The 26,707-nt window shown below is 42.6% G+C and overlaps 1 protein-coding gene across 3 annotated transcripts in view; it reads right to left on the bottom strand.

The window, feature by feature from the left end:
• ARHGAP24 (Rho GTPase activating protein 24) overlaps positions 1–26,707 on the bottom strand; it is a 169,523-nt gene that overhangs the window by 115,594 nt on the left and 27,222 nt on the right. For all 3 annotated transcript variants that reach the window (XM_069855379.1, XM_069855381.1, XM_069855382.1), the window contains exon 2: positions 17,500–17,587. In XM_069855379.1, coding sequence (XP_069711480.1) covers positions 17,500–17,587 — 88 coding nt within the window. The remainder of the gene's footprint in view (positions 1–17,499; positions 17,588–26,707) is intronic.

Genomic DNA, 26,707 nt, shown 5'->3' with positions numbered 1-26,707 from the left:
CTAAACTGACTAAATTTAACATAACTGTGGGATCTCCCTACTGGCTTCTCAAAAAGATTATCATTGTTCATGTATAATTTCTGGACATAAAATAGAAGGAAAGAAAGACAATAATAGGGCTTTCCTGAGACACATGCAGTGAAGAGCTGCCAGATTAAAAATTAATTCCCCAGCTTGAAAGTCAAGGCTTGGCTCAATTCTTCCAAGTCATCATACACACAAGTTAGGGACTCTGCACAGTTTCTTAGGAAGTTAACTACTTTGCTGGGATAAGTTTACATTGAATTACACTGAGGCCAAACTCTCTCCTCACTTACAGTGAAGAAACTGAAGAATGACTTCTATTCACTTAGACACTGTAAATAAGTCTAAATACAAAACTGCCAACTTTGAAGATGAGCATCTGCATCTGAATGAGACAGATTAAGTAGAATGGGACAAATATGTACTATAACTAGAACACCAGCACAGGTGAGGCAACCAAGTGTATCTGGTGACAAAGTACCATGTACTTTGCTCACATGAGACACTGAATGAATTAAATAGAATTGATTATCCAATAAAGAAACAAAACCAGCAGGAAAATGTCTGGGTTTTTTCAAAGTTATCTCAACAGATCCATCCACTCTTCTTAATTCCAGTCAAAATTACTGCAGTGAAAAATACATAGTAATTCAACCTCTTCATCAAAATATCATCCTAATGCACAGTCCAGAAAAATGAACAAACTTTGCTAAGAACATAATGCCTGTTTTCCTGAAATATTTATTTTTCCAAGCAAAGAACAGTACTCCACTAAAGATGCCACCTACAAAGCATTAAGTCTTCTTGCCACGGGCAGCCAGAACTGGTGGCAGGCACAGAAGTGCAGACTTTCAGGCCAGAGATGAATAGGGAGCAAACCAGTTGTGACTGTGTGTGAGGGTACTGACTCACCATACCCACCACAAGTCAAGTCACTCTAGTAGCTCTGCTGCATATAACTACACCAACATCTGAAGCATTGTTAACATGGGCTAAGGCTTAGAGAATCCCAAGAAAACGAGAAAAGTCCAGCTTGCTTAACAGCAATAGAAAAGGCTGACTGGGGTGTATAGTAGCCTGCCATCAAAAAATCACATTAGCAAGGTGACAACAGAAGAAGTGAGCATTAAGATACCCTTGCTGAGGTTGGGTAGCTTTCCAGCCATACTCAGCTAGGACTGCCCTAAAACAACTCCCCATGACCTGTGGCCACCAAAGTGGGAGGCTGCAGAGGGCAGCACTGCCATGTACTTGGCTTGCATTACCCAGCACAGTACATCACAGGCAATAAAATATTAATTTTATTAATCTCATGGTTGCATGGATCATTAAATTTCCTTGATTTTAAGGTCTTCCTGAAAACCAGAGGACTCTTAATGATTATCAGATTTCCTACATGCTTATGCAGTAACTGGTCTTTGACAATGAAAGCTGGTAAAACATCCATTTCAGTCCTGCCCATGTGTCCCCATCTTGAGACTTTCAGGAGCAAGATTTTTCATGAGGCAGCATGAAGGCTTTGGTCAATAATACCAGGGTGGTTTCCAAAGGGATACTGGGATGCAGAGTGGCAAGGACTGAACTGGCATTGCCAGCACTCAAGAGACCGCAGTGAGAGCAGAAACAAAGCTAACTAAGGCAGGAAGACGTAGGAGAGAAATAGGAAAGGCTCATCATGGATGAAATGGGGATTGCAATACTTTCCTTTAGTAGGACAAAGAGAGAGCTGGAAAAGCAGGAATCGCCAAAGGGCTGGCTATAGTACTACTGCTTGCTGCCACAGGATACAAAATCTGATGTAAATTGGAAGCAGCAGCAAACAAGTGGTGCTCTCAGCTAATTGTGTGGCAACATACCAGGGCAGAGTTCAGCCTGTTTACAAGGTCATTATATTCAAGATGTCTTTATATACTACTTTGTCACCCATCTCAGTAGATAGAACAAATTGATTTGGAGAAGCTACTCTGTGAGATTAATTTTAAGAACAGACAAACTATTCAGTAGGTCTGCTTAGCAGAAATTAGGAGAGGAGTTCTCTGTCGTGCTGCAAAACAAAATATTGCTGTGGAGCACAGACAGAGGTCAGGCATCACTGCCTCAGATGCACAAAAATCCAGCTGAAATTTAAACCTCATTTTGTTTAACAGCTCACAGAGACTAATCCTTTAAGTATATAAATTAGCAAAGCAGCCACCAAAAGAACTGCCACACACTCGACATTACATTGATCTCACCAAATTCAGCAAGGTCTCCACTGAACCAGTTCATTCTTTCATCAGCCTGTGTAAACCTCCTGTTATTACCCTTCTAACATTACCAAGAGCTTTAATGGTGTTATTGTCCTTGACAGGCATGTTATTCCACCAGACTCTGGAAGCCCCTTGCTGGTCCCATGGGCAAGCAGGACCCACTCACTCCTGGTGAAGCCTTTCATGGCAGGAAGACAGAGGTATGCAGTGTCTGAGGTACCCCTGTCCCTCTCTCCACACAGTCGCAGCACTGCAGCATGCAAGGCACAGACACGTTTGCTATTTTGCCACCATATCCCTCCCACTCCTATCTCTAGCTGAAGACAGCAGCCCAGCAAGCTTACTGCCAGCTCTTTCTGCCAAGGTCGAGGACAATAATGTGCTCTGTGCTCTTGTAGTTGAGTCGTGCCAAACAGTAGCAATCTTCCCCCTAGATTCTGTAGTTGTGGCATTGTAGTTGGCAAGCCATAAAGATCACCCTTCCTTGGACATTTTCCTTCTCCCTCCTCCACACTGGCACGCAGCAGACTTGCTGATGAGGTTGTCACATTTTCCGTAATCACCCTGAAAGAAGTCCTTTGCAGAACAGATCTTCCTGCCAGCCTTGGCTGCACACAACCAGCACACAGATGAAAAGGCAGGCTGCCCCTGGACATGCACCGCCTGCAATACACACCATGGAAGAATGTTGGCTGCTGGGTACAGCTTGCTTCAACCCAGTGCAGAAGTCCTTCTCCAACAGAAGAGACTGTTTGGCCTGCAGCAGAAATCAAGATAACACCATGACGCACTGCTCCTCTAGAGGTAGCAATACAAGTTAGACTCCATAAAGGGGAGATGACACAATGTCACTCTGGGCAAAGACATTCACATCAAATAGAAAAGTTTTCCTTTCCTGTGAAAAGGAAGGAGTCAGGTTAACCTGTTTTTTACCATGCTGAATAACAAATCAACACCATGTACTAGTACGTGACACAACTGTGAAACTGGCAGATATGAGGTAGAAATTCTGCTTTTCAGGCTTAAACTTGACACCTGTGCTGAAGAAACAAAGACAAGTGAGATCCTCACAATCACCATGGGGTTAAAAAGTTGTGCCTTATCCCTCTAATACAAGGCTGAAGAAGGATAACATTTTATTTTAAAGTATCAATGTTCCCCTAGCATCCATAATGGAATAGGGGGGAAATGAAATGAAAAAGTCTGGATTAAGAGCAAAGGACTTGTGAGCCTTCTAGTGCCAAAGCCACGGGGTGGAGAGTAAGGTCGGACAGCAACACCCATGTGAAAATATGAAGCATATCTGCCTTAAGATCTGTAAACTTTACAAAAACAATCCAGTTTCTATTCAGATTACCTAGGCACTAGGAAGTATCATATTTGGAGGCTGTTCGGCTAAACCAGCCTTCAATCCAAATGGATCTTGCATTTCCTGCTTCTTTCAGAGGTAAGAGGTCTGCACAAACCATTCCCTGATTAATTCTGCCTTCCACAAGAGGGGCACAAGCTCCTTGGTACACCAAGGAGGCCAGATCTGCCTTCAGATTCAGCCACTGGCTTCCTAGACAGTTTCAGGCAAGTCACCTACTTTCTATCTTTCCTGACATTCCATGTGGGATACCACTAGTTATTTGACAGAGGAGGTATATTGATTTACTTTTTGCATCTGCAGAGATTCTTGCTGAAAATGGCAACAAGCAAGGGAAATTTATTGTTATTGTTGTTATTATTGTTAGTATTATTGCAGAAGACTGGCAGACATCTGTACTATAGAACTCCCTACGGGATGTAATGATATCTTGAAGTCTGTCTTAAGTACAGATTATCTTATAACAACTGAAATACAAGAAGTACACAGATGCAATTGTAATAAAAACATTACCTTATCATAAGACTTTGCACATTGACTAAACCAAATTTGGATCCTCAGTTCTTTGAGCAGAGGCAGACAGCAAGGTAATCAATATGATAATTAATCAAAATAATGTAAGCAATATGATTATTGAGGAAATTAATGTCTAAAAAAGCTCACATTACCACTGCTTCTGATTTTTCCCAGTACTGTCTTCTCACTTCACAGAATTTGTTTAGGAATCTAAGTTTCAAGCTGTGCTACATGAGTCAACCTAAAAATTTAAGCCCTGAACAGGGTATACAATACAAAAGAACACATATTACTTCACTAAGATTTCTTGATGTCGCCACTAGAGGGACATCCATGAAGCTAAATAAATGAAACTAGTAGCTGTTAAAAATGCCACTCAGGATGCTATTGTAGTTAGGAGGATACAGGATACTTTGTGTCTTTTGAGACACAGTTTGTATTTCCGCAGTACAGAACGCCTGAAGTATCAACACACATGATTTTGGATTGGCAAACAAAATGGTGTGGCCATGGCAAATACTTAATGGATATAACACTGACACCACTGAAGACATCCTGTAGCTTCACAACTCGTTCAATCCATACAGCTGGAGTGTGATTTATCTTCAGCCCCACAAAGTCTGCACTATCAAAGCTCAGGAAATTCCTCACACCTTAAGAGAACAATGGAAAAAGCCACTATTGCTTCCCCTACTCCTTCATGTGGTCCCTCAAATCACTATGAAAAACCATCAGAGCAACAAGCTCTCATTCTAGTTACATTTCTCACTTCTCATGGACCACCTGGCTTCATGGGAACTATCTCTGCATGTCTGGCACTACTTAAGCCATTTACCAATATCTATATTGATCATCAATTTTCATTGCCAGCTGCAGTGCTGAAGTGGAGATAAAAAAAATCTCATCATCGCTGTGATTACAATGGGTGGCATTGAAAACATGGTAGGAATAAATCATGTCACCACATGTCATTTTCATTACATGAGCTACATCCTCACTAAGAGAAAGTCTGGTGTATGCATACACTGATAGTGGAAGATGCTCACCACAAACTCAATCTCTAAGTTTGCTTCTATGACACCCAAGTTTTCAAAGATGCCACTGCTGTTATGTTCCAAACTCTTTTATGTACCAGACAGCCACCAGAGTGACACCAGTGGGTCACGCAGAGAAGCTCATCCAAATGAGTAACATCACTAACTCAACCTGTGGAGCAAACATGCATCAGATCGCATGCACCACATGTTAAGCAGGACCAATAAAAGCAGTCTGTTTCTAAATGAAAAGACTTAAGTGAAAAATAACTTCTAGACTTCAGCTTCATATAGCATCCTGGAGAAATGGCAAAGGCAGGCAAAGAAACTGAACTCATTCAGAATTTTTACAGATTCTGTGCAGTCTTCTGCTACGTCAAATTAATGCCACTGAGAACAGATGATTGAAAAGTAAGTGGAATTACTTTACAGCAAAGACAATGAAAGCTAAAAGTGTTCAGGAGCTTTCAGAAGAGTTTCATCCATTGTCTATCATCTTAAAAATAGGCCATAACTAGGAAATAACATTCAAGAAGCAGGCAGTATTACTACTTCTTCTAATACAAATACACACACTTTTAACCTAAAATCTGTACTTGCTCACAAAGACAGAAGGGATTCAAGGTAGCAAAGTTCATACATGAAAATTTGTAATGGCTCATGTTTCACTCATTTTTTCACTAACTTTTTTTACACGTCCAAGCTGTATCAGTAAGGATAATTTGCCTTTTCTTCACATGCTGCATAGCTCAGAGAAGATATTGAGGAAGGTCTCTTCTTGAATTTTTGTTTTAAATAGTTCTTACATCCTTCATAGTTCCTTCAGCTTTAAAAAAAGATGTCCTAAACTGCTACAATTTTTATCAGATTAATTTCAGGCTGAAAAATAAAGAATATTTCTATATTTAAAGAAATTATGCTTAAATCAGCTATTGCAGGCTCTTCTATGCTAAAAACAAATGCTAGCTTTCTAACAGGAAAGGGACTGCAACTTCTGAACGGGAAAAAGTTTATCCTCCCCTTGCAGGATAAACAGAACAATTTCTGGTAGTCCTTTGGTAGCCCAAGACACAATCTTGATCATTATGGTGCCAGCAAAATAGCTCAGTGGCATAAGCCATCATCTAATTTCACAAGGATGTGGTTTGGGTGTTGCTGGTCTAAAAACTGTGAAGAAGGCAAACCTATTTTGGGCACATCAAATATTTGTGCATCACAACAGCTGCTGCCCAAGACAGAAAAGAGTTCATTCCCACTGAGCCCTCACCATTAACCTTGTGAGAAACAAGCAGCAAAGCTTCAATTGGCTTCATTTCGCTGGCTCACTGACTCCATGCATTTCCAACGGTCGCTTAAAAAAAAAAAAAAAGCAGGTTAGAGTTGTTACAGCTTCCTTTGAAGTATGAGAATGAGATAGAGCATGCCAATGTGTCCATATGCAAAGGGGTGGCTCCCTACCAAACATATTTTGAGGAAACCATTCCATCAATAAGGATGACAATGTGTTCAGAAATTCTTCAACAGGAAATGAGCAGCGCTTAAAGCTGCTTTAGCGCAATATGCCATTACATGGAGATACCTATGCACAGTAAGCCTGGTGCCCATTGATTAAGCAGCCTGCTAGCTCCCTCCAGAAGACATCCGTGGTACAATTAGTTCAGTTGGCAGTATCAGCAATGCCTTTGAGGTTCTGTGCTCCTGACAAGTAATGAAGAGGCACTGCAGGCTGACAGTGTGTGTAGGAGGAGGTATTCATCTCTGTGGCAGCATCAATTAAACCCACTAGCATCACACCAAGAGGATATAGGAATTCAGTACAGGGAAAAAGTCAAAGCAGCTGACTGGTTTAACGCTTCATTTGCAAGTTTTATATCATGGAGAAAAGGGAATCAATTTTGTGTTATCCATGCTTAGTGATGAAAGGAATACATGACAGCAAAGGTAGAGAGAGTACCTCAAGAGTTCAGCTGTGTGCACATGTGCACTATGGAACGGCATCTTTGGCAACAAGACGAGAAACATCACATTGATTTATACCAGTCACAGTCAAAGATGCCAGGTAGTCATCCGCCCCATTTGGTGCCTCAATGCAGAGTCCAGTCTTTCCCATCCCACAGCAGTCCTACTACCATAAGACTTCTAGGACTGCAAAGTATTGATATCAGAAGCAAAGAATATTGAATCAGAAGCTACAGTATCCAACTTCTTAAGGTACATGGGAGTACTACAAAGAAAATTGTTTGTTTAGCCAAAAAAAATTTATCTGTATAGAATCATAGAATCATCAGGTTGGAAGAGACCCACCAGATCATTGAGTCCAACCATTCCCACAAATCTCTAAACCATGCCCCTCAGTACCTCACCCACCCGCACCTTAAACACTTCCAGGGAAGGTGACTCAACCACCTCCCTGGGCAGCCTGTTCCAGTGACCAATGACCCTTTCTGTGAAGAATTTCTTCCTTATGTTGAGCCTGAACCTCCCCTGGCGGAGCTTGAGGCCATTCCCTCTTGTCCTGTCCCCTGTCACTTGGGAGAAGAGGCCAGCACCCTCCTCTCTACAACCTCCTTTCAGGTAGTTGTAGAGAGCAATGAGGTCTCCCCTCAGCCTCCTCTTCTCCAGGCTAAACAACCCCAGCTCTCTCAGCCGTTCCTCATAAGGCCTGTTCTCCAGCCCCCTCACCAGCTTTGTTGCTCTTCTCTGGACACTTCTCTGGACAAACTGACCTTAAACAAATGAAAGCATACAGCGCTTTCCTGCCTTCTGCAGTCTCTACCAGACATGACTCAAGAAAAATCTCACGTTCCCAGATGCGAAAGGAGATAGCCCAGGAGCCAAACATACAAGAAATCAGCAAACATGCAAATGCAGAAAAAAAAGTAGCAGCAAAGACTTACAAGTAACTTCCATGAAAGTTACTTAATATTAAATTTCTAATGGTGTGAATAACCCCTAAGAATGGAACCACACCTTACTCTGCAGACACTTAACTTAAGGCTGCACTGAGATGGCTAGGGGTGTGAACAGACTTTGGTAACTCAGTACCACCGAAGTAAAGATTCATGCACACCAATGCACACGCTGGACTATGATACTTTGCTAATAATGAAAAAAAAATACAGCATACATGTACAAAGTTAACAAGCAAAAGATTCCACAAGGAATATCAAAGATCAACATTTAGAAATTATGTTTTAGTTTAAACAGCTCTAATTAAATATTAACATTCATACAATTGAATAACTCATCAGAAAAACCTTTGGGATATTTGTGTCTCTAGGGGAATTCATGCATTAGAGCAGGTCATGCAAACGGATCCCATGCTGGCAAACAAGGTCCCATAAGCTCATCTTTCAGTGCTGTTTTTACAGGAAATCTGCATGTAATACATGACAGGGACAAAGAAATAGATGATTCAATAACATTCCAATGGTGAAATACCATTGGAGTGCTGATCTATCTTCTTACCTCTGATGCCAAGCTGTAAAATGATTTCTTACTCCCATACAGCACTGCTTAAGGACTTCAAATAACAGCAGCTGGGGAGGTAGCAGTATGAGCAGTTTAATTTCCAGGATTAAAGTCCAGTTAATGATGAAGCACATTCCTTCACCTATTTAACAACCATAATCTCTTCTAGGCAATTACCTGCATAGCCCCAGATTATTTTGAGCTATTAGTGCTTCCTGAGCACATCAGAAGATGAGGATTCAAGTCCTGGAAGCTCCTACAAGCATCTGGACATCAACGGAAAAGCAGGCTCCTACTGCAAGGCTTTCCATACTGCCCTTACTCAAAATTCCTTCAAGAAGCAATCCTTGCAAAGTCCAGAGGACTCCCAAAAAGACACCAAATGAGATTTTATCTTCTAAATAAAACTAGTAACAATCAGCAAATAAAACACAATCACGTGAACAAACCTAATCACACTTAGCTATATGTGCATATTTCCCATTTAAAAGGTATTTATTTAAATTCTCTTCTGGTTTCTGTTGAGTATGCAACATTCCTCCGAGGGTGAGAGAAGCTGCTAATAACTACAGACATCACTAACCACCTCTTGGTCACACTGACTCTGGTATAGAAAACTCCTGCACAAAAGGGTGGCGTGGGCCCCATGCTGCACAAGAGACAGTTTCACTCTTGTAAATAAACCTCTTCAGCACAGCAAAAGCAAAAAAATGAACTGCTTTGAGTATTAAACCATGTAATGACTTAAGGAATGAGCAGAATTTTTCAAAATGCAAATTAAAGACATTTGCATTTTAATTAGAGCATCAAAACTGCAAGGTACTTGTTTCCACACATATTTCTTTAACTTGTCTCCAGAGCCGCCTATGGACAGAGAACTAGTTTCATAGTATCAACCTACTCCCACGTACATTCCCAAAATAATTTGCGTATATTACTAATAAACAAACACACACACAAGTTTTCAGGCCACCCACAGACATGATATATGAAAAGAGGACTTGTCACTATTGCCGTTAATATTATAATTAAAATTACTTCAACTTTTAATACAAGGAAAACAGAATCCAAGAGCATTGTGAGCTTCTGCACCTTACACTTAACACAACATTAATTTAAGTTGACAAAACAAAAACAACCCTGCAAATGGATTAATAGGATCATAGAATGGTTTGAGTTGGAAGGGACCTTAAAGATCATCTAGTTCCAACACCCCTGCCATGGGCAGGGACACTTCCCAGTAGATCAGGCTGCGCAAGGCCCCATCCAACCTGGCCTTGAGCACCTCCAGGGATGGGGCATCCACAACTTCCCTGGGCAACCTGTGCCAGTGCTTCACCACACTTATTATGAAGAATTTCCTCCTTATGTCTAGCCTAAATCCTCCCTTCTCCAATGTATAGCCATCCCCCCCACGTCCTGTTACTACATGTCTTTGTAAAAAGTCCCTCCCCAGCTTTTTGTAGGCCATCTTCAAGTACTGGAAGGTCGCTATAAGGTCTCCTCGGAGCCTTTTCTTCTCCAGGCTGAACAAGCCCAACTCTCTCAGCCTGTCCTCCTATGGGAGGTGCTCCAGCCTTTTGATCATCCTTGTAGCCCTTCTCTAGACCCATTCCAACAGTCCCATATCCTTCTTCTTGCTTAATATACAGCTGACAACACTTGTACAGGCACTGTGATGCCTCCACAGTCAGTCTGAGTCTCTGTTTTAATTCCATCCCACAAAGACCAGTGCTGTGGCATAAAATACCCTATCTGATTTCCCAAAAACTTGGGGTATGTCATGAATTTTTAGCATAACATTTCACCAGAAAATTGCTCCAGTATGAATTCTCTTTAGCTACAGATTTGTTTGAAAAGGGGAAAAATAAATACATCTTAAATGCATTCAAAACCCCATGCTCAGAATTAAAATCAAGCAAAGAAAAAAACCAAAAACAAAAAAAAACCAAAACAAACCAGAAAACCTACCTGATTCTCAGGGATGCTCCAGATAAATATTGAAGGCAGACCAAAACCAAATTGCAAACTACTTTTTGACTCCATGGAAAGATAGGATGATAAATATTGTGGGAAATCAGAAGAGCGATTGTACTTTCCCATCAGCATTGCCTGCCAGTTCAGCAGCTGGCAATCCCATTGTCAGCTATGCTGCCCAAGGCTTTGTAACTTGGGAATGAAGGATGACCTGGCACATGAGGACTCAGGCCAGAAGAAAAAAAAGTGAGAGATGCTGGCACTTTGAAAATCAGCAATAAACAGTTAAATTATGGGAGCAGAAGCAACACAGATGGTGGTTGAACCTTAACAGCCTACTGGTAACTCAAAACCAGTGTGATCATTGCATTTTCTGGAGGCTTTTTACAATTGAGGCAACAGACAGCTACCGCGGTAAAAACTTCCAAACTCAGCAAAGTATGTGCTGACCTCCAAATGTGCTGTACACCACCCACAGGCCTCAGTGGTCTGAGGAAGGTGAATGAAAATAGACAGAAGGGCCTGCCTTCAAAATGTAAATGTTGGATCGCTCAAGCCTTATTCCATTATGATTTCCTACTATATCATTATCAGCTAGATTTCCTCTTGCTAGGGAAAATTATAAGCCGTTTCTCAGGAAGGTTTCTGCAACTCAGCTGTGGCAAGTCCCAATGCAGGCAGTGACCATACAGCTCTGGTGCCATACACCTGCCTACATGGTTGCACAGGACGTTTTTTATGCCTGCACTGCACACACATCTCAGGCCTCCAGTTAAGTATTCTATACTCAATGCCAAATTCATATAGACCAGAGGCATAGCAAGTGCTTCCAGGGCAAGCATTATCAAACAGATTAAAGTGTCATATGAATTAGGACACATGAAGCACAAGCTTCAGCAAAATCCTTTATATAGGATTTTGTCTTCATGTGCTGTGGCAGCAAAGGTGGCCTTACAGCTGTTTTGAGATGGGAACATCCCAGTTTTGTGTACTTCCTTGGTGGCACCTGCTTGTTTAACCTGCAGCAGGAACTAAAGCTGCTTCTCCCATATTTACATCAATCAGGAGGAGAGAGAACATCATCACTGAAATCAGTCCCAGTCCACTTCTACCAGGTCATCTTATCCCTTCAAACCCACTGCTGTGGGGCACAGACCCTAATGCAGTAACAGCAACAGATACAACTACAGAAGTTCAGTTTCTCTCTTTCCCATTTACAATATCCAGAATAAATACAGGCTTAACTTATACAATGACTGACTGGAAGTCCCATTTTGCCTGGAAACACAACGTCAGAAAGCATTCTACATGTTCAGACAGTGGGTCTTGGGGAAGTCCTTTACAATTAAAAAGAACTCTCTTAATTTTCAATGAATTGAAAATTGAATTTTCAATTCAATTTTTAATTTTAAATGTCAATGTTAATAATAGGTTTCTTTCAATATTTTGAACAAATGAAAAAGAGACAGACTACGGTGAGAAACTTTTTAATATGTGACTAATTCAACTTGGAGTGAGTGTTAAGCAAACCTCATACATACCATGCTTGTTTTCTCCGCATGTTAACCCTTTACTGCACATAGCTTTCATAATCAAATGCTTTGCCACGTATAAATGGAAAACTAAAGTTGCATCATGCTGAGCTGCATTTGCAAATACAAGTGAGTGAGTGGCTTTTTTAGCTTTGAAATCTAGTTCATGTCTCTTACACTTCTACTGCATACCAAAATCTCTGTGCATCAGTGAAGGCTACATTTATGTCTTGACACCGAGATGATTTAAGAGCAAGAACATGGAGGTGAGTTTCAATAAACATTATCCTCTGTTTACCCTTTCAAATAGCCATAATGGGAAAGTAAATTGAAAAGTAATATGAGGATTAACAAGCTATACTGAATCAACAGAGAGCTAACTGGATGTTGAAACACAGAATCATTTAGGATGGAAAAGACCCTTACAATCATTCAGTACAACCATAAACCTAACACTGCCAAGTCCACCACTAAACCATGCCCCTAAGAGCCACATCTACAGATCTTTTATATACCTCTACAGATAGACTGGTGGGACCACATACTGAGCTCCGAGGCACAGGAGCAGACTCAGCCACAAGTAAGAGCCCAGGAATAAAGGAATCTGGTATCTTGCTCCCTGCCCTCCCGCCCCCAGCCCCCCAGGGTTGTAGGCAAGGGCTCAAAAGGAGGCCATGAGTGGAAGCGTGTCCACCAACAGGGCAGAAAAACAACCCCCTCCCTGCCCTCACCACCTCAGGTGTGTCTCCACAACAGATTTGAGGCTCTCAATGTGGAGGGCAGACCAGAGGAAAACACAGAGGAAGATGCACCTACATCACAGCAGGGACAGAGACCGAAACAGCACATACACCATATTGCCACAAGGACCAACAGGAGAGTCAAAGTTGTAGGAGGCTCTCTACTGAAGGGGTCAGAGGGTCCGATACGTTGAGCGGACCCCACTCCCAAGGAAGTCTGCTGCCTCCCAGGAGGCTGGGTAAGGGATGTTGCCAGGGACCTTCCCAACCTGGTGAGACCTACAGACTATTACCCATTCCTGCTGCTCCATGTGGGAGATCCTCCTAGAAGACATGCTAAAGCTCATGGAGGACATGGAGGTGATTAATGGCAGCCAGCACAGTTTCACCAGGGGCAAATCCTGTATGAACAACTTAGTGGCTTTCAATGATGGGGTAACCACAGCAGTGGACATGGGTAAACCAATGGATATGATCTATCTAAATTACTGTAAAGCCTTTGACACAGTCCCCCACAACAACCTTCTCTCTAGATTGGAGAGATATGGATTTGATGGGTGGACAGTATGGTGGATAAGAAACTGGTTGGATGGTCGTATTCAGAGAGGTCAATGGCTCAAAGTCCAGAGGGAGATCCATGACAAGTGGTATCCCTCAGGGGTCCGTACTGGGACTGGTGTTATTTAATATCTTCATCACTAATATTGACAGAAAGATGGAGTGCACCCTCAGCAAATTTGCAGATGACACCAGGCTGAGTGGTGTAGCTGCCACACTGGAAGGACGAGATATCATCCAGATAGATCTTGACAGGCTGGAGAAGTGGGCCTGTGAGAACCTCATGAGGTTCAACAAGGCCAAGTGCAAGATCCTGCACCTGGGTTGGGGCAATCCCCATTTTCAGTACACGATGGGGGATGACATGATTGAGAGCTGCCCTGCAGATAAGGACTTGGGTGTGCTGGTTGATGAGAAGCTCAACATGAGCCAGCAATGCATGCTCACAGCCCAGAAGGCCAACCATACCCTGGGCTGCATCAAAAGAAGCATGGCCAGCAGGTCGAGGGAGGTGATTCTGCCCCTCTATTCCTCTCATCTGGAGTATTGTGTCCAGTTCTGGAATCCTCAACATAAGAAGAATATGGAGCTGTTGGAACGGGTCCATAGGAGGGCCACAAGGATGATCAGAGGGCTAGAGCACCTCCCATACGAGGACAGGCTGAGATAGTTGGCGTTGTTCAGCCTGGAGAAGAGAAGACTCCGAGGAGATCTTATAGCGACATTCTAGTACCTGAAAGGGGCCTACAAGAAAGCTGGAGAGTGACTGTTCACAAAGGCTTGTACTGATAGGACAAGGGGGAATGGGTATAATCTGGAAAGGGGCAGATTTAGGCTTGACATAAGGAAGAATTTCTTCACTGTGAGAGTGGTGAGGCACTGGAACAGGTTGCCCAGGGCAGTTGTCGAAGCTCCATCCGTGGAGGTTTCCAAGGCCAGGTTGGATGGGGCCTTCGGCATCCTGGTCTGGTGCAATGTCCCTGCCCATGGCAGCGGGGTTGGAACTAGCTGATCTTTAAGGTCCCTTCCAACATAAAGTATTCTATGGTTCTATGATAATGACTCCATCCATTCCCTGGGTAGCCTGTTCACAGGCCTCACTGTTGTCCGGAGTACAGGGGGACAATCACTTCCGTACTCCTGCTGGCCAATTATTTCTAAAACAAGCCAGGATGCTACTGTTCTTGGCTGCCTGTGCACACTGCTGGCTCACGTTCAGCAGGCTGTCAACCAGCACCCCCAGGTCGTTTTCTGCTGGGCAGCTTTCCAGCCACTCTTTCTCAGGTCTGAAGCATTGCATGGGGTTGTTGTGATGAAAGTGCAGGAATTTGCACTTAGCTTGTTGAATCCAGATTTACACCCCTTTGGGCCCAGCAATTCAGTCAGTTTATTACTGAGCAAAGTGTATACACATCCAAGCCATAAGCAACTGCTTTCTCCAGGAAAGAACCATGGGAAACTGTGTCAAAGGCTTTTTTTAATACCAGGTAAACAATATCCACAGCCTTTCCCTCATCTACTAGGCAGGTTTAATCAAGGAGGAACCAGTTACAAGCAGGGTTCCCCAAGGCTCAGTGCTGGGTCCAGCCCTGTTCAATGTCTTTATCAATGACCTGGATGAAGGCATTGAGTGCACCCTTAGCAAGTTTCTGGATGACACTAAGCTGGGTGGAAGTGTCGATCTGCTGGAGGGTAGGGAGGCTCTGCAAAGGGATCTGAACAGGCTGGACAGCTGAGCAGAGTCCAATGGCATGAGGTTTAACAAGGCCAAATGCCGGGTCCTGCACTTGGGGCACAACAACCCTATGCAGTGCTACAGACTAGGAGAAGACTGCCTAGAAACGTGACTGGAGGAGAGGGACCGGGGGGTGTTGGTTGACAGCGACTGAACATGAGCCAGCAGTGTGCCCAGGTGGCCAAGAACACCAATGGCATCTTGGCTTGTATCAGAAACGGTGTGACCAGCAGGTCCAGGGAGGTTATTCTCCCTCTGTACTCAGCACTGGTGAGACCACTCCTTGAATAATGTGTTCAATTTTGGGCCCCTCACCACAGGAAGGATGTTGAGGCTCTGGAGCGAGTCCAGAGAAGAGCAACAAAGCTGGTGAAGGGGCTGGAGAACAGGCCTTATGAGGAACGGCTGAGGGAGCTGGGGTTGTTTAGCCTGGAGAAGAGGAGGCTGAGGGGAGACCTCATTGCTCTCTACAACTACCTGAAAGGAGGTTGTGGAGAGGAGGGTGCTGGCCTCTTCTCCCAAGTGACAGGGGACACGATGAAAGGGAATGGCCTCAAGCTCCACCAGGGAAGCTTTAGGCTGAACATTAGGAAAAAAAATTTTCATGGAAAGGGTCATTGGGCACTGGAACAGGCTGCCCAGGGAGGTGGTTGAGTCACCTTCCCTGGAGGTGTTTAAGGGACATGTGGACAAGGCACTGAGGGGCATGGTTTAGTATTTGATAGGAATGGTTGGACTCGATGATCTGGTGAGTCTTTTCCAACCTGGTGATTCTATGATTCCATGACTTTCATATGGCCCCATTGTTTGTGTCTGATCACCTGGCTGTGTTGTACATACCACATGATGGCATCCAAGTAACCTCCCCGGCACTGAGGTCAGAGTGAGGCCTTAGTTCCTTGGATCCTCCCTCTGGCTCTTCCTGCAAATAGGCGTCACACTTTCTAATCTCCTGTCAACTGGGACCTCCCCAGTTAGCCAGGACTGCTGATAAATTGCAGAAAGTGCCCTGGTGAGCCAGGTCCCTCAGTACAATCATGTGGATCTCATCCGGCCCCAGAGACTTGCATGTGTCTAAATGTTGCAGCAGGTCGCTAACCATTTCCCCTTGGATTATGGGGACTTCTTTCTGCTCCCCATCCCTGCCTTCCAGCTCAGGGGCCTGAGTACCTGAGGAACAACTGGTCCGACTATTAAAGACGGAGGCAAGAAGGCATTAAGTACCTCAGCCTTTCCTTCATCCTTTGTCACTATGCTTCCCTCATACATTCAGTAAAAGATGGAGATTCTCCTTAGACCTCCTTTGGTTGTTAATGTATTTGTAGAAACATTTTTATTGTCCTTTACCACAACAGCCAGATTAAGTTCTAGTTGGGCTTTGGCCCTTCTAATGTTCTCCCTGCATAACCTCACAACATCCTTGTAGTCCTCTTGAGTTGCCTGCCCTTTCTTCCAAAGTTCATAAGCTCTCCTGAGTTCCAGTTGGAGCTCCATGTTCAGCCAGGCCAGTCATCCCCACTGATTTGTCCTTTGGCACATGGGGACAGCCTGCTCTTGCACCTTTAAGATCTGCTCATTGAAGAATGTCCATCCTTCCTGGACTTCCTCGCCCTTCAGTACTGCCTCCCAAGGGACTTTCCCAACCAGGCCCCTAAGCCGGCTGGAGTCTGTCCTCTGGAAGTCCAAGGTAGCAAACAGAAGGCTAGTAAATCACTGTAATCAATACACACAGACAGAAGTACCATTCACTTGACAGGTTAATGGTCTTTAGCCAAATCTACCCCCAGGAAAAAACCACCCAATTGAAAAAAACACAGCTAAAAACAAGATTAGGATTTCAAAGCAGCTATGCTTGTTGATGTTACAATCTGTTTATCCACCCATAGTGACCAGGGAGCATTAAGTGACCGTACTGACGTCATCAAGGCCATGTGCTATATTGATAAGCTGTTGATGCTAACTTACAGATTCTTACTTCACACACTACTTCATGGCATCCAATATAATGTAAAATAATTATCAAATACACTTGTATTGTCATTACATCACTCAGTGGTGCAGCCCCTTGCTGTTGTGAACAATCATGCTTTACATTGATGAATAAAAACCATACCATTCTCCTATGCTCTGGAAGTGAATGAAAAAATTATGGATGAAAGGATTAAAAAATCAGAAATCTATTTTTCCTAAAATAATTAATCACCTTCAGCTTCTGTTCCAGCAGAACACATGTGGCCATTTGTCACCAAGAACAAAGCTGCAAAGATTTTTTACATGGAATAGAATTATCCTACCTGGAACAACTTCAAAAAGGAACTTTCCTGGACTTTCTTCACTGCAAGGATGCTCAATTACTCTGTTGCCAGGTAGAAAGATGGTACCCTAAAGAAAATAATAACAACAAACATGGGATTACAACTGTTACCACACTCATGACAGACTAAGATTTCTTTCTTTTTTGACTGGGGTATACATGAATTTGTGGTGTTGCACCTGGGCAGTTAAATTCCAAAGTGAGACTGAGGAGGAATTATCCCAAAAGCCAACGTATTAGATCCCTTGATTAACTGTGGCATTCAATAATGGCTTTAGGGTTTTTTTTATCTCTTGGGTTTTTGATACCATGCAGATTTTCATACTAATCACATGTACTAATTCCACTGTGCTGCAGAAAAAATTTTGATACTAAAAGAAAAGATTAGGTGGATTCTGCCACAGAAAAGCTATGAAAGTATATGTGTGTCGCAGGTCAACTTAGCAGCTAGGTTTCTTGGCTGAAGCCAAAGGAATCATAGAATCATAGAATAACCAGGTTGGAAGAGACCCACCGGATCATCGAGTCCAACCATTCCTATCAAACACTAAACTTGTGGGGTGTCTACCCAGTTCCAGCTATGTGTCTTTTCACTATATCACCCCACGGAAGCACTACAGACAAAACATCTCACTTCTACCCAGTGACAGCACCAGCATACTAGCATGTCACAAAGCCACAGCAAGCACAGACAGAGTCCTCCTATTCAAGATGCATTTGCTATAGGCAGATGTTGAATAATCTCTGTGATGGGCACTCAATGCCTTTATCATAACTCTACTACCTTGAAAGGCAGATGAGGAATTTCAGCTGTGCGTATTTGGTAACACTGTTTACCAAAACAATGCCTGCAACCCTCAAAACATTCCGGGGGCTGTAGTGTGGTGAAAACATAATTTGCCCCCACCCCACTTTGCCCTGCTGTCACATGGGATGGATAGATCACCACTTCCCTCTGAGAGCTCTTTTTCATTTTTAGATATTACAGTTCCTCATAGTACCATTTTCTCCTGAGTTAGCAGGCAGTCTTTAATGAAATTATGCTGGGATGGCTATCCAGGGGTAAATATTCAGAGCAGCACCCTAGGAATTGTATTAGGTATGAGCTTTCCACCACTGGAGAGATAATACCTACTTACCAATATTCTCCGGTTAGTGTGTAACAGGGCCCGTATATCTCCAAAGTAAACAACTTACATAACTTACAGGGATTAAACATAGAATCATAGAATCATGGAATAACCAGGTTGGAAGAGACCCACCGGATCATCGAGTCCAACCATTCCTATCAAACACTAAACCATTCTCCTTAGCACCTCATCCACCCATGCCTTAAACACCTCCAGGGAAGGTGAATCAACCACCTCCCTGGGCAGCCTGTTCCAGTGACCAATGACCCTTTCTGTGAAGAATTTTTTCCTAATGTCCAGCCTAAACCTCCCCTGGCAGAGCTTGAGGCCATTCCCTCTTGTCCTGTCCCCTGTCACTTGGGAGAAGAGGCCAGCACCCTCCTCTCTACAACCTCCTTTCAGGTAGTTGTAGAGAGCAATGAGGTCACCCCTCAGCCTCCTCTTCTCCAGGCTAAACAACCCCAGCTCTCTCAGCCGCTCCTCATAAGACCTGTTCTCCAGCCCCTTCACCAGCTTTGTTGCTCTTCTCTGGTGGAAGGGCCTCATAAAGATCACTGAGTCCAACATGGAGCACTGTTTTACATAGCAGTTTCACTACATGCTGCTTCTAAATATCTGCCAAACCCCTCATCTAAAGTAGTAGTAAGGATATCCTGGTACAGGAAAAACATTAATTCTTATATCCAGTATTCATTGCTATGGTCTGTAACCTTCATTATGAGTAGAAGCATTTACAATTATTGAGGAAGGCAATACAAGCAGAATGTTATAGTCTTCTTGAAGACCTTACAAATCAACAGGAAAGAGTCATCTGAAGAAACAGGTAACAAATGTTTCACAAAAATCAGTGTTTGTACCAGATGATGTGGAAGCTTAGCTCTATACCAACTTTTCAGTATATTCATGTCTGACAGCAGGTACAGCTGTCATGGGAAGCCAAAGACAGAGTGCACAGATATTTTATCAGATCATACAAAAATCATCTGGAAACAGACGAAACAGAACAGTATTCTGCAGAGGTATATTAGCAGCAAGTATTAGCAGTTGAGGGCAGCTTTCCTCACTCACTGCATATACAGATGTATCATAAGCATTAAGTGCTTTGGACCAATAGCTTTACTAGAAGTCTATTTTCTTTCATTCCTGCTACAAGCAGTAACAGTTGTCACACTTCAAAGCCTTCTGTGAAATAACTACTTAGGCAACAATAGTACCATAAACAAAATCATTATGTGAATATTCATATATAAACAGTTGGAGAAAAAAAAAGCATACATAAGAAATACATTTTTCTGAGAATTATGGAAGATCAGGAATAAGAATCTCTTAAAAAACATTTTTAACCACACGTATTTTATGTCACATGTAAGAGGGCATTACGACTGCTGTAATTTGCTTGCCCACTTTAACTTTCAGCTTGAGCTGGTTTTACCTAAAAAAATCTCCACCCAGCACAGTGGATGAGCAGATCAGTCTTCACACTGGAGTAAATTTCCCTGGCTCAGGAGGTTGTGTCAGTGAGGGCATACAATGTATTTAAGTTAATTGTACCTCTTGCTATTCAGTTAAACAAAAATACAAAATTAAGGAGACCTAGCCTACAGCACTGTAAACTAAAATCAATTTACGAGACAGTAAATAAAAACTGCATTCCACTTAACTGTCATGTGTGGCTTTAGACTTCACATTTGAGTAGATGAAACAGGACAATGTTTCAACAAAAAAGAAGGCACTAAAATTATAAATATATTGACTATTTTATTCTCAATTCCTCAAAATAACTGTCATTAAGATAACTCACTATTAACTAAATACTAAAAAGGCTTTACACCAAAGAATCAGAAAGCATCACATTATGAGATGCAGCATGTTTGCTGCTAGTGAGTAGACAGCAAAGTTAACCTGAAGGGAATCAACATCATACAGAATGTTGCTGTGGCTTAAAAAGAAGACACGTTCTCAAACGGTAATTTGATTTCACTGTCTGTTTTCTGACCTATTATTGGAAACATCAGTGCATGTTAAATACTTTAAAAATATATATGATTTTTTTTAAAATAAGAAAATGGCTTTGTTTGTACAACACACACCTGGATGCCCCAGACTGGTGGGGAAAGCCTAAGAGAGCGACTGCAGCTCTTTCAGTTCCCTTTCTGTCTGCTTTCACACTAATCTGTCTGCCTTCAACATATGGCAACACTTCCCCATCAGTAAGTTTTGTAGCTCTCTGGAGTGCCCCTTTGCTTATTTTCTCAGCAGCCAGCACTGTGTTTCACATGAACATGCTGACATTCAGGGAACACATCTGTACTGTAACAAAGCCCCTGCAGCCTCACATGTGGCAGAGCACTGGCTGCCAGGTGTTTGATGTAAGCAGAGTGCCCTCAGTCCCCATGTTCCTGTTACTCAGTTGCCTTTCTGGGTCCCTAAGGGGCAACATCTGTCCCATCCTTACAGCTTGGATAACCCAAAGAACAAGGATTGTCAGAGAGTTGCAAAGATTCAACAAGTTAAAGAGTCTGTTTTCCCTCTCGAGTCTCTAATTACAATGGGAAATAAGGAAAAAGCAACTATCTTAGACATCTAACAAGACAGTAATTTGCATGTAAAAGAGGAAGGTGATTTCCAGAGGAAATACATATTTGTACTGGGGTACCAGTGCATATTAGCGTTCCATAATTAGAAAGCTTCACATTGCTAAATAACAAACTCTAAAAATCATTCAAAACCGTTTAAAAAAAATCTCGTCCCAAGACTAAAGATCAGACCAGACTAATCTTCTGCTTTCAAACACAAAAGCAGAAAACATGGTGCCAGCAGGGAGAAAGACATGCAGTCTGCAGATACACAGAATAAAGGGGAGTGGGAAAAAAATGTAGCCCTGACACAAGTTCCTCCTCACTCCCATTGCCATTCTGTTCGTGGGCTGTCTCCACCAGGTTAGCAGCACTTTGCAGAGATGCAGTAAGCCTGTATGGATTTTCAAATTCCAACACTTCTGTCTTTACCAGGGCAGTTCTGCTCCTCTAGTAGAGGGCTGAAGGTGAATTGCAGGATGTAGAAATTCGGGTTGCTCAAAAAGCATTGGCCTTTCCTGTAACCAAGTATCAAGTCCACTTTCAAAGGATTTCAAAGGATTATTTTCGCACACATGGCTACAGTACACTATTGCTTCAAACCAAAAATAACCTAAATAGCAGAACAACAATATTTTTGTTAAAATTAAAAATCCGCATATATAAAACCTTTAACTGAAGAAAAATTATTACTCAGTTAAACTCATAGAATCATTGAATCCCTTGGTTGGAAAAGACCTTTGAGATCATCAAGTTCAATCTTATCTGTCCCCTACTAAATCATATCCCTAAGCACTACATCTACCTGTCTTTTAAATACCTCCAGAGATGGTGACTCAATCACCTCCCTAGGCAGCCTGTTCCAGTGTTGGATAACCCTTTTTGTGAAGAAGCTTTCCTAACATCCAATCTGAACCTCTGCAGCGCAGCTTGAGGCCATTCCCACTTGTCCTATTACATAACACTTGGGAGAAAAGACCAACACCCATCACTCTACGTTCTACTTTCAGGTAGTTGTAGGCAATGATAATGTCTCCGCTCAGCCTCTTCTTCTCAAGGCTAGACAACCCCAGTTCCCTCAGCTGCCCCTTGTAAGGCTTGTTCTCCAGGCCCTTCACCAGCTTCATCACTTTTCTCCAGACACGCTCCAGAGCCTCAACAATATTCTTGTAGCGAGGGGCCCAGAACTGAACACATTATTCAGGGTGTGACCTCACCAATGCTGAGTACAGGGGCACAATCACTTCCCTCCTCTTGCTGGTCATGCTGTTTCTGATACAAGCCAAGATGCCATTGGCCTTCTTGGCCATCTGGGCACACTGCTGGCTCATGTTCAGTTGGCTGTCAACTAAGAACCCTAGGCTGTCAACTAGAACCCTCTGCCAGGCAGCTTTCCAGTCACTCCTCTCCAAGCCTGCAGTGCTGCACAGGGTTGTTGTGTTCCAAGCACTGGACTCCGCACTTGGCCGTGTTGAACCTTTAATCACAGCATTCCAGCCTGTTCAGATCCCTTTGCAGAGCCTCCCTACCCTCAAGCAGAATGACACACAAATGTACATATACTGTGATTTCATGAACAAGAGATATATGCCAAAGAAGGGTAAAATGAACACATAAACTGGTATCAGTTAACTATAAATCGTCATGTAACTACTGATTTGCCTTTAAACTATGACAAAATTTGATTATTTCAAGTCCAAGTGTGCCCTTTGCACTGTCAGGAACCTACAGATATAAGATGAGAAAGAAAATTCACAGCACAGGCAGAAAGCCACTTATACTGAGGTCAGTAATGAAACCTGCACGATACTGACTAAATGCATAGTTTGATTTCTGTAACCTCTTAAAAATCTGACTCTATTTCAACCATTACAATATATTTCCATGATCCCAGTAAAATCATTTGCTGTGATAGGGTACAGCAACTCTGAAAGCCAGCCCTTTAGTTAAACAATTGTAAAGACCAACTTCTTCAGTTGCAATCGTTGTGTCTCAAACACTGCATGAGTGCAGGTCTGCACGTGTCTGAGGGCCTTTTCTGCGGCTTCTGATTAACAAAGACGGGGGAAGGTGTAGAGGCAGGCACTGCTCTTTCTCCTCCCTCCAAGCTCCTACTAACAGGACATGGACTTGCCCTCTAACACAGTGCGTGTACCCACTACTCCATGGTATGAGCCTGAGGAAAGATGTCAGACTGGTCTGAAGAACTACTGGACCAAGTGTTCCTGAAAAATTGCTGCTGGAGGAGTTGTTGCGCCACGTTTTCCTGAGGAACCACTATTCCCACTGGAGTGGTCATAATTTTTCCTTTGCCCTTGACACTTCTTTCTCTCTCCTTCTGACTTATCTTACTGTACCTTCTTTTTTCTTGGCACTATGAACATCGATCAAGTCCGAGTTGTGTTGTAGTTTGTTTAGCAACCTTGCCTGCGTTCAGTGTCAGACTGTGATCTGAGCAGAATGGGATCTGGGTTTGCAGCTTTGAGAAGCTGCGACTCAGAGTGCACCAGAATATCCATTTTGTAATTTTGTCTGTGTCCAAAATAAATTCTGCATTTTTACTTTACCCTGGGAGATTTGTCAGTGTCTGATTTACCACACAGATATCAAAAGAACCCTTTTCACCCTCACTTTTTGACTGTGCAGGTCAGGGTGGGCCCTACCACTACGGGGGTCAGAAGCAGGGCATAACAACTATCTACGTAGAGATATCTGTATTTCAAATTGCAACATGCAAAAGTTAATCAGCTGGTTCCAAGCCCCAAATCAGTACTGTGGCAAAGCCTAGTAGATTCTGAGCACACTTGGCCCTGCAGCACAGCATGACCCAGCAGCATTCACAACACACGGACTGATAAAGCTTGGCGTGTTTTGTCCAGAGCAGTGCCTTTGGTTTATTTTCGCTCTTGTGCAGCCCTAGTGTTTGCTGTTACTTCATATCATGAAACAAAACTCACTTTCAGAGCTTTAGTCTGCCTAGAAAACATTTTCTGCCAAAGGCCAACTGTTTGCTTCAAATTTGCTGGCTTCTCTATCCCATTAAATAACAATAGTGGATTTCAAAACATTTCAGTCATTCCTGTTGCTGCCCTACACTCATCAAGTAATTTGGTGTAATTAGTTAGCAACAGATCCATGGATATGCCTAAAAGGTTGTAATTGTGACTAAAGCAGTACAAATGCTCTGACTACTAATCTCTAGTGATACTTTGAAGCCACATAATTGCTGTTCTTCTGTTTGAACTTGAGGTACTTTTGTCCAGAGGTCTCTTATCCTCCACCTATATATTTTAAATCTTATTGGCAAACACCACATAAAAAACTTTTACTGATTTTACTGAATTGCAACTGCTATAATGTAAGGTTTTCTAGCACACGAGACAACAATAAAAAAGTCAGTACAAGCTATAAGAGAATCAAGGAGCTGGATGTTCTCTTATAACACTTTTTTCTTATAAAGAATAAGACTTTTAAGATTTTATTATAAGAGTGGATTTTTCTACCACTTAAACAAACAAAGCTCTGGAAGAAGTACAATTACCACAGGAGGTAACGCTGTCTTTGTCTTGCAGTCATTGCAGCCATTTACAGTTTTGTAGCGTGACCAAGGAAAGAAAAACAAGTACTGTCGTATTTGAGTCACCCAGGGGTATCTATTTAAATTTTAGGGGATAACATACCAGGAATGAAGACAGAGCAGGACAGAGAAACTACAAAAGAAATTGGGCTGGTTGGATAAAATTCAGTCAATATACAGCATACCATTTTCTGGTATAAATTTCATTGCATTAGATGTTTTTTCGTCCCACTATGTTAACATATTACTCCAGGTTCTTTCTGTTGAAGAATGAAAATTGATGTTTAGTTCTCAGAAATTCTGCAAACAGGAGTATCAAGGAGATTTTTCCATTACCTAAGGGAAGATTCAATCCTACCTCATACCTTAATTTTCTAAACTTTTCTAAATTCACCTCTGTGGTGAATACCACATAGAATCATAGAATCATAGAAGCACCAGGTTGGAGAAGACCCACCAGATCATCGAGTCCAAGCATTCCTATCAAACACTAAACCATGCCTCTCAGCGCCTCGTCCACCCATCCCTTAAACACCTCCAGGGAAGGTGAATCAACCACCTCCCTGGGCAGCCTGTTCCAGTGACCAATGACCCTTTCCGTGAAAAATTTTTTTCCTAATGTTCAGCCTAAACCTTCCCTGGTGGAGCTTGAGGCCATTCCCTCTCGTCCTGTACCCTGTCACTTGGGAGAAGAGGCCAGCACCCTCCTCTCTGCAACCTCCTTTCAGGTAGTTGTAGAGAGCAATGAGGTCTCCCCTCAGCCTCCTCTTCTCCAGGCTAAACAACCCCAGCTCTCTCAGCCATTCCTCATTCCTCAGCCTGTTCTCCAGCCCCTTCACCAGCTTTATTGCTTTTCTCTGGACTCGCTCCAGAGCCTCAACATCCTTCATGTGGTGAGGGGCCCAGGTACTGTTTGCTTGGCAATAGGCACCAAAACATTTACTCTGACATGAGAGAGAGATGGCAGTTTTACTAGGATGTGATTACAATTTCTTTAAACATTTTTCTATCTTTCTCTCCTGCCACACATTTCCCTTAATGGTTGAGTTCCTCTTTCTGCTTGAGAGAAACTTCTTTCCTCAAGAATGATGCAACCTTGGCCTGAGCAGCTCCTAGAAAAAACATCCTTTTTTTGTTCCACAAGAGAAAGTAAGCTCACACCAAGTTAAGCTATAAAACCACGAAAAAAGTAAAGTTTGCCTAAAAACAGAGACTAGATTACAGGTATAGTGCATGCCTATGGTTTTCATTTCTCTTTTAAGGGCAAGAGAGGAGTGATCATTTCTGAACACATCTGTGACAATGCCTGAAATTACTAAAAACTTTTTCTTTTTCTGAATCTGTTTCCCAGCACCAACCTCTGCACCTTACAGCTGAAAGTAAAATTTAACATGCTGTCTTCCCACATCTAAAGTTTGCCTGCTATTTTAAAGCTTCAGACAGATTTTGGATTAATATGAAGCAGCTTTCCTTTCTAAAGCAGATTTTCTATGGGATCTAGAGAAGCTTTAATATCTCTATTTTACCCTGACTTCTCCCTAATGAATGAGCTTATTCAATTATATATCACCAGCTTCTGTGAGAAACACTGCTTCTCCTACAGAGATTTTGCTTTTCTTTACCAAGGTTGTCACAGGGAAGGTACAGGAAGATGGGGAGGATAGTTACAGGGGGTGAGTCAAATCATGACTAACACTTGAGAGTTATATTGGGCATGAAGGCATGTTGTGCTTCTGCTCTCACACAAGCACTTCCAGAAGGAGTAATTAGGACTACAATTTGGGAGAGGGGAGAGACAGGTATGATGGGACTGAGCTCAGTTAAATGACAGGACAGGTCACAGGGTCCAGCAGCTGAGAGGAATTGCAGGAGCTCTACAATATAAGGTGCCTTCCTGGGGAACCT

This window comes from Phaenicophaeus curvirostris, chromosome 4, assembly GCF_032191515.1.
Source record: "Phaenicophaeus curvirostris isolate KB17595 chromosome 4, BPBGC_Pcur_1.0, whole genome shotgun sequence".
In the NCBI taxonomy this organism is placed as follows: Eukaryota; Metazoa; Chordata; class Aves; order Cuculiformes; family Cuculidae; genus Phaenicophaeus; species Phaenicophaeus curvirostris.
This window is presented reverse-complemented; position numbering and strand designations above follow the sequence as displayed.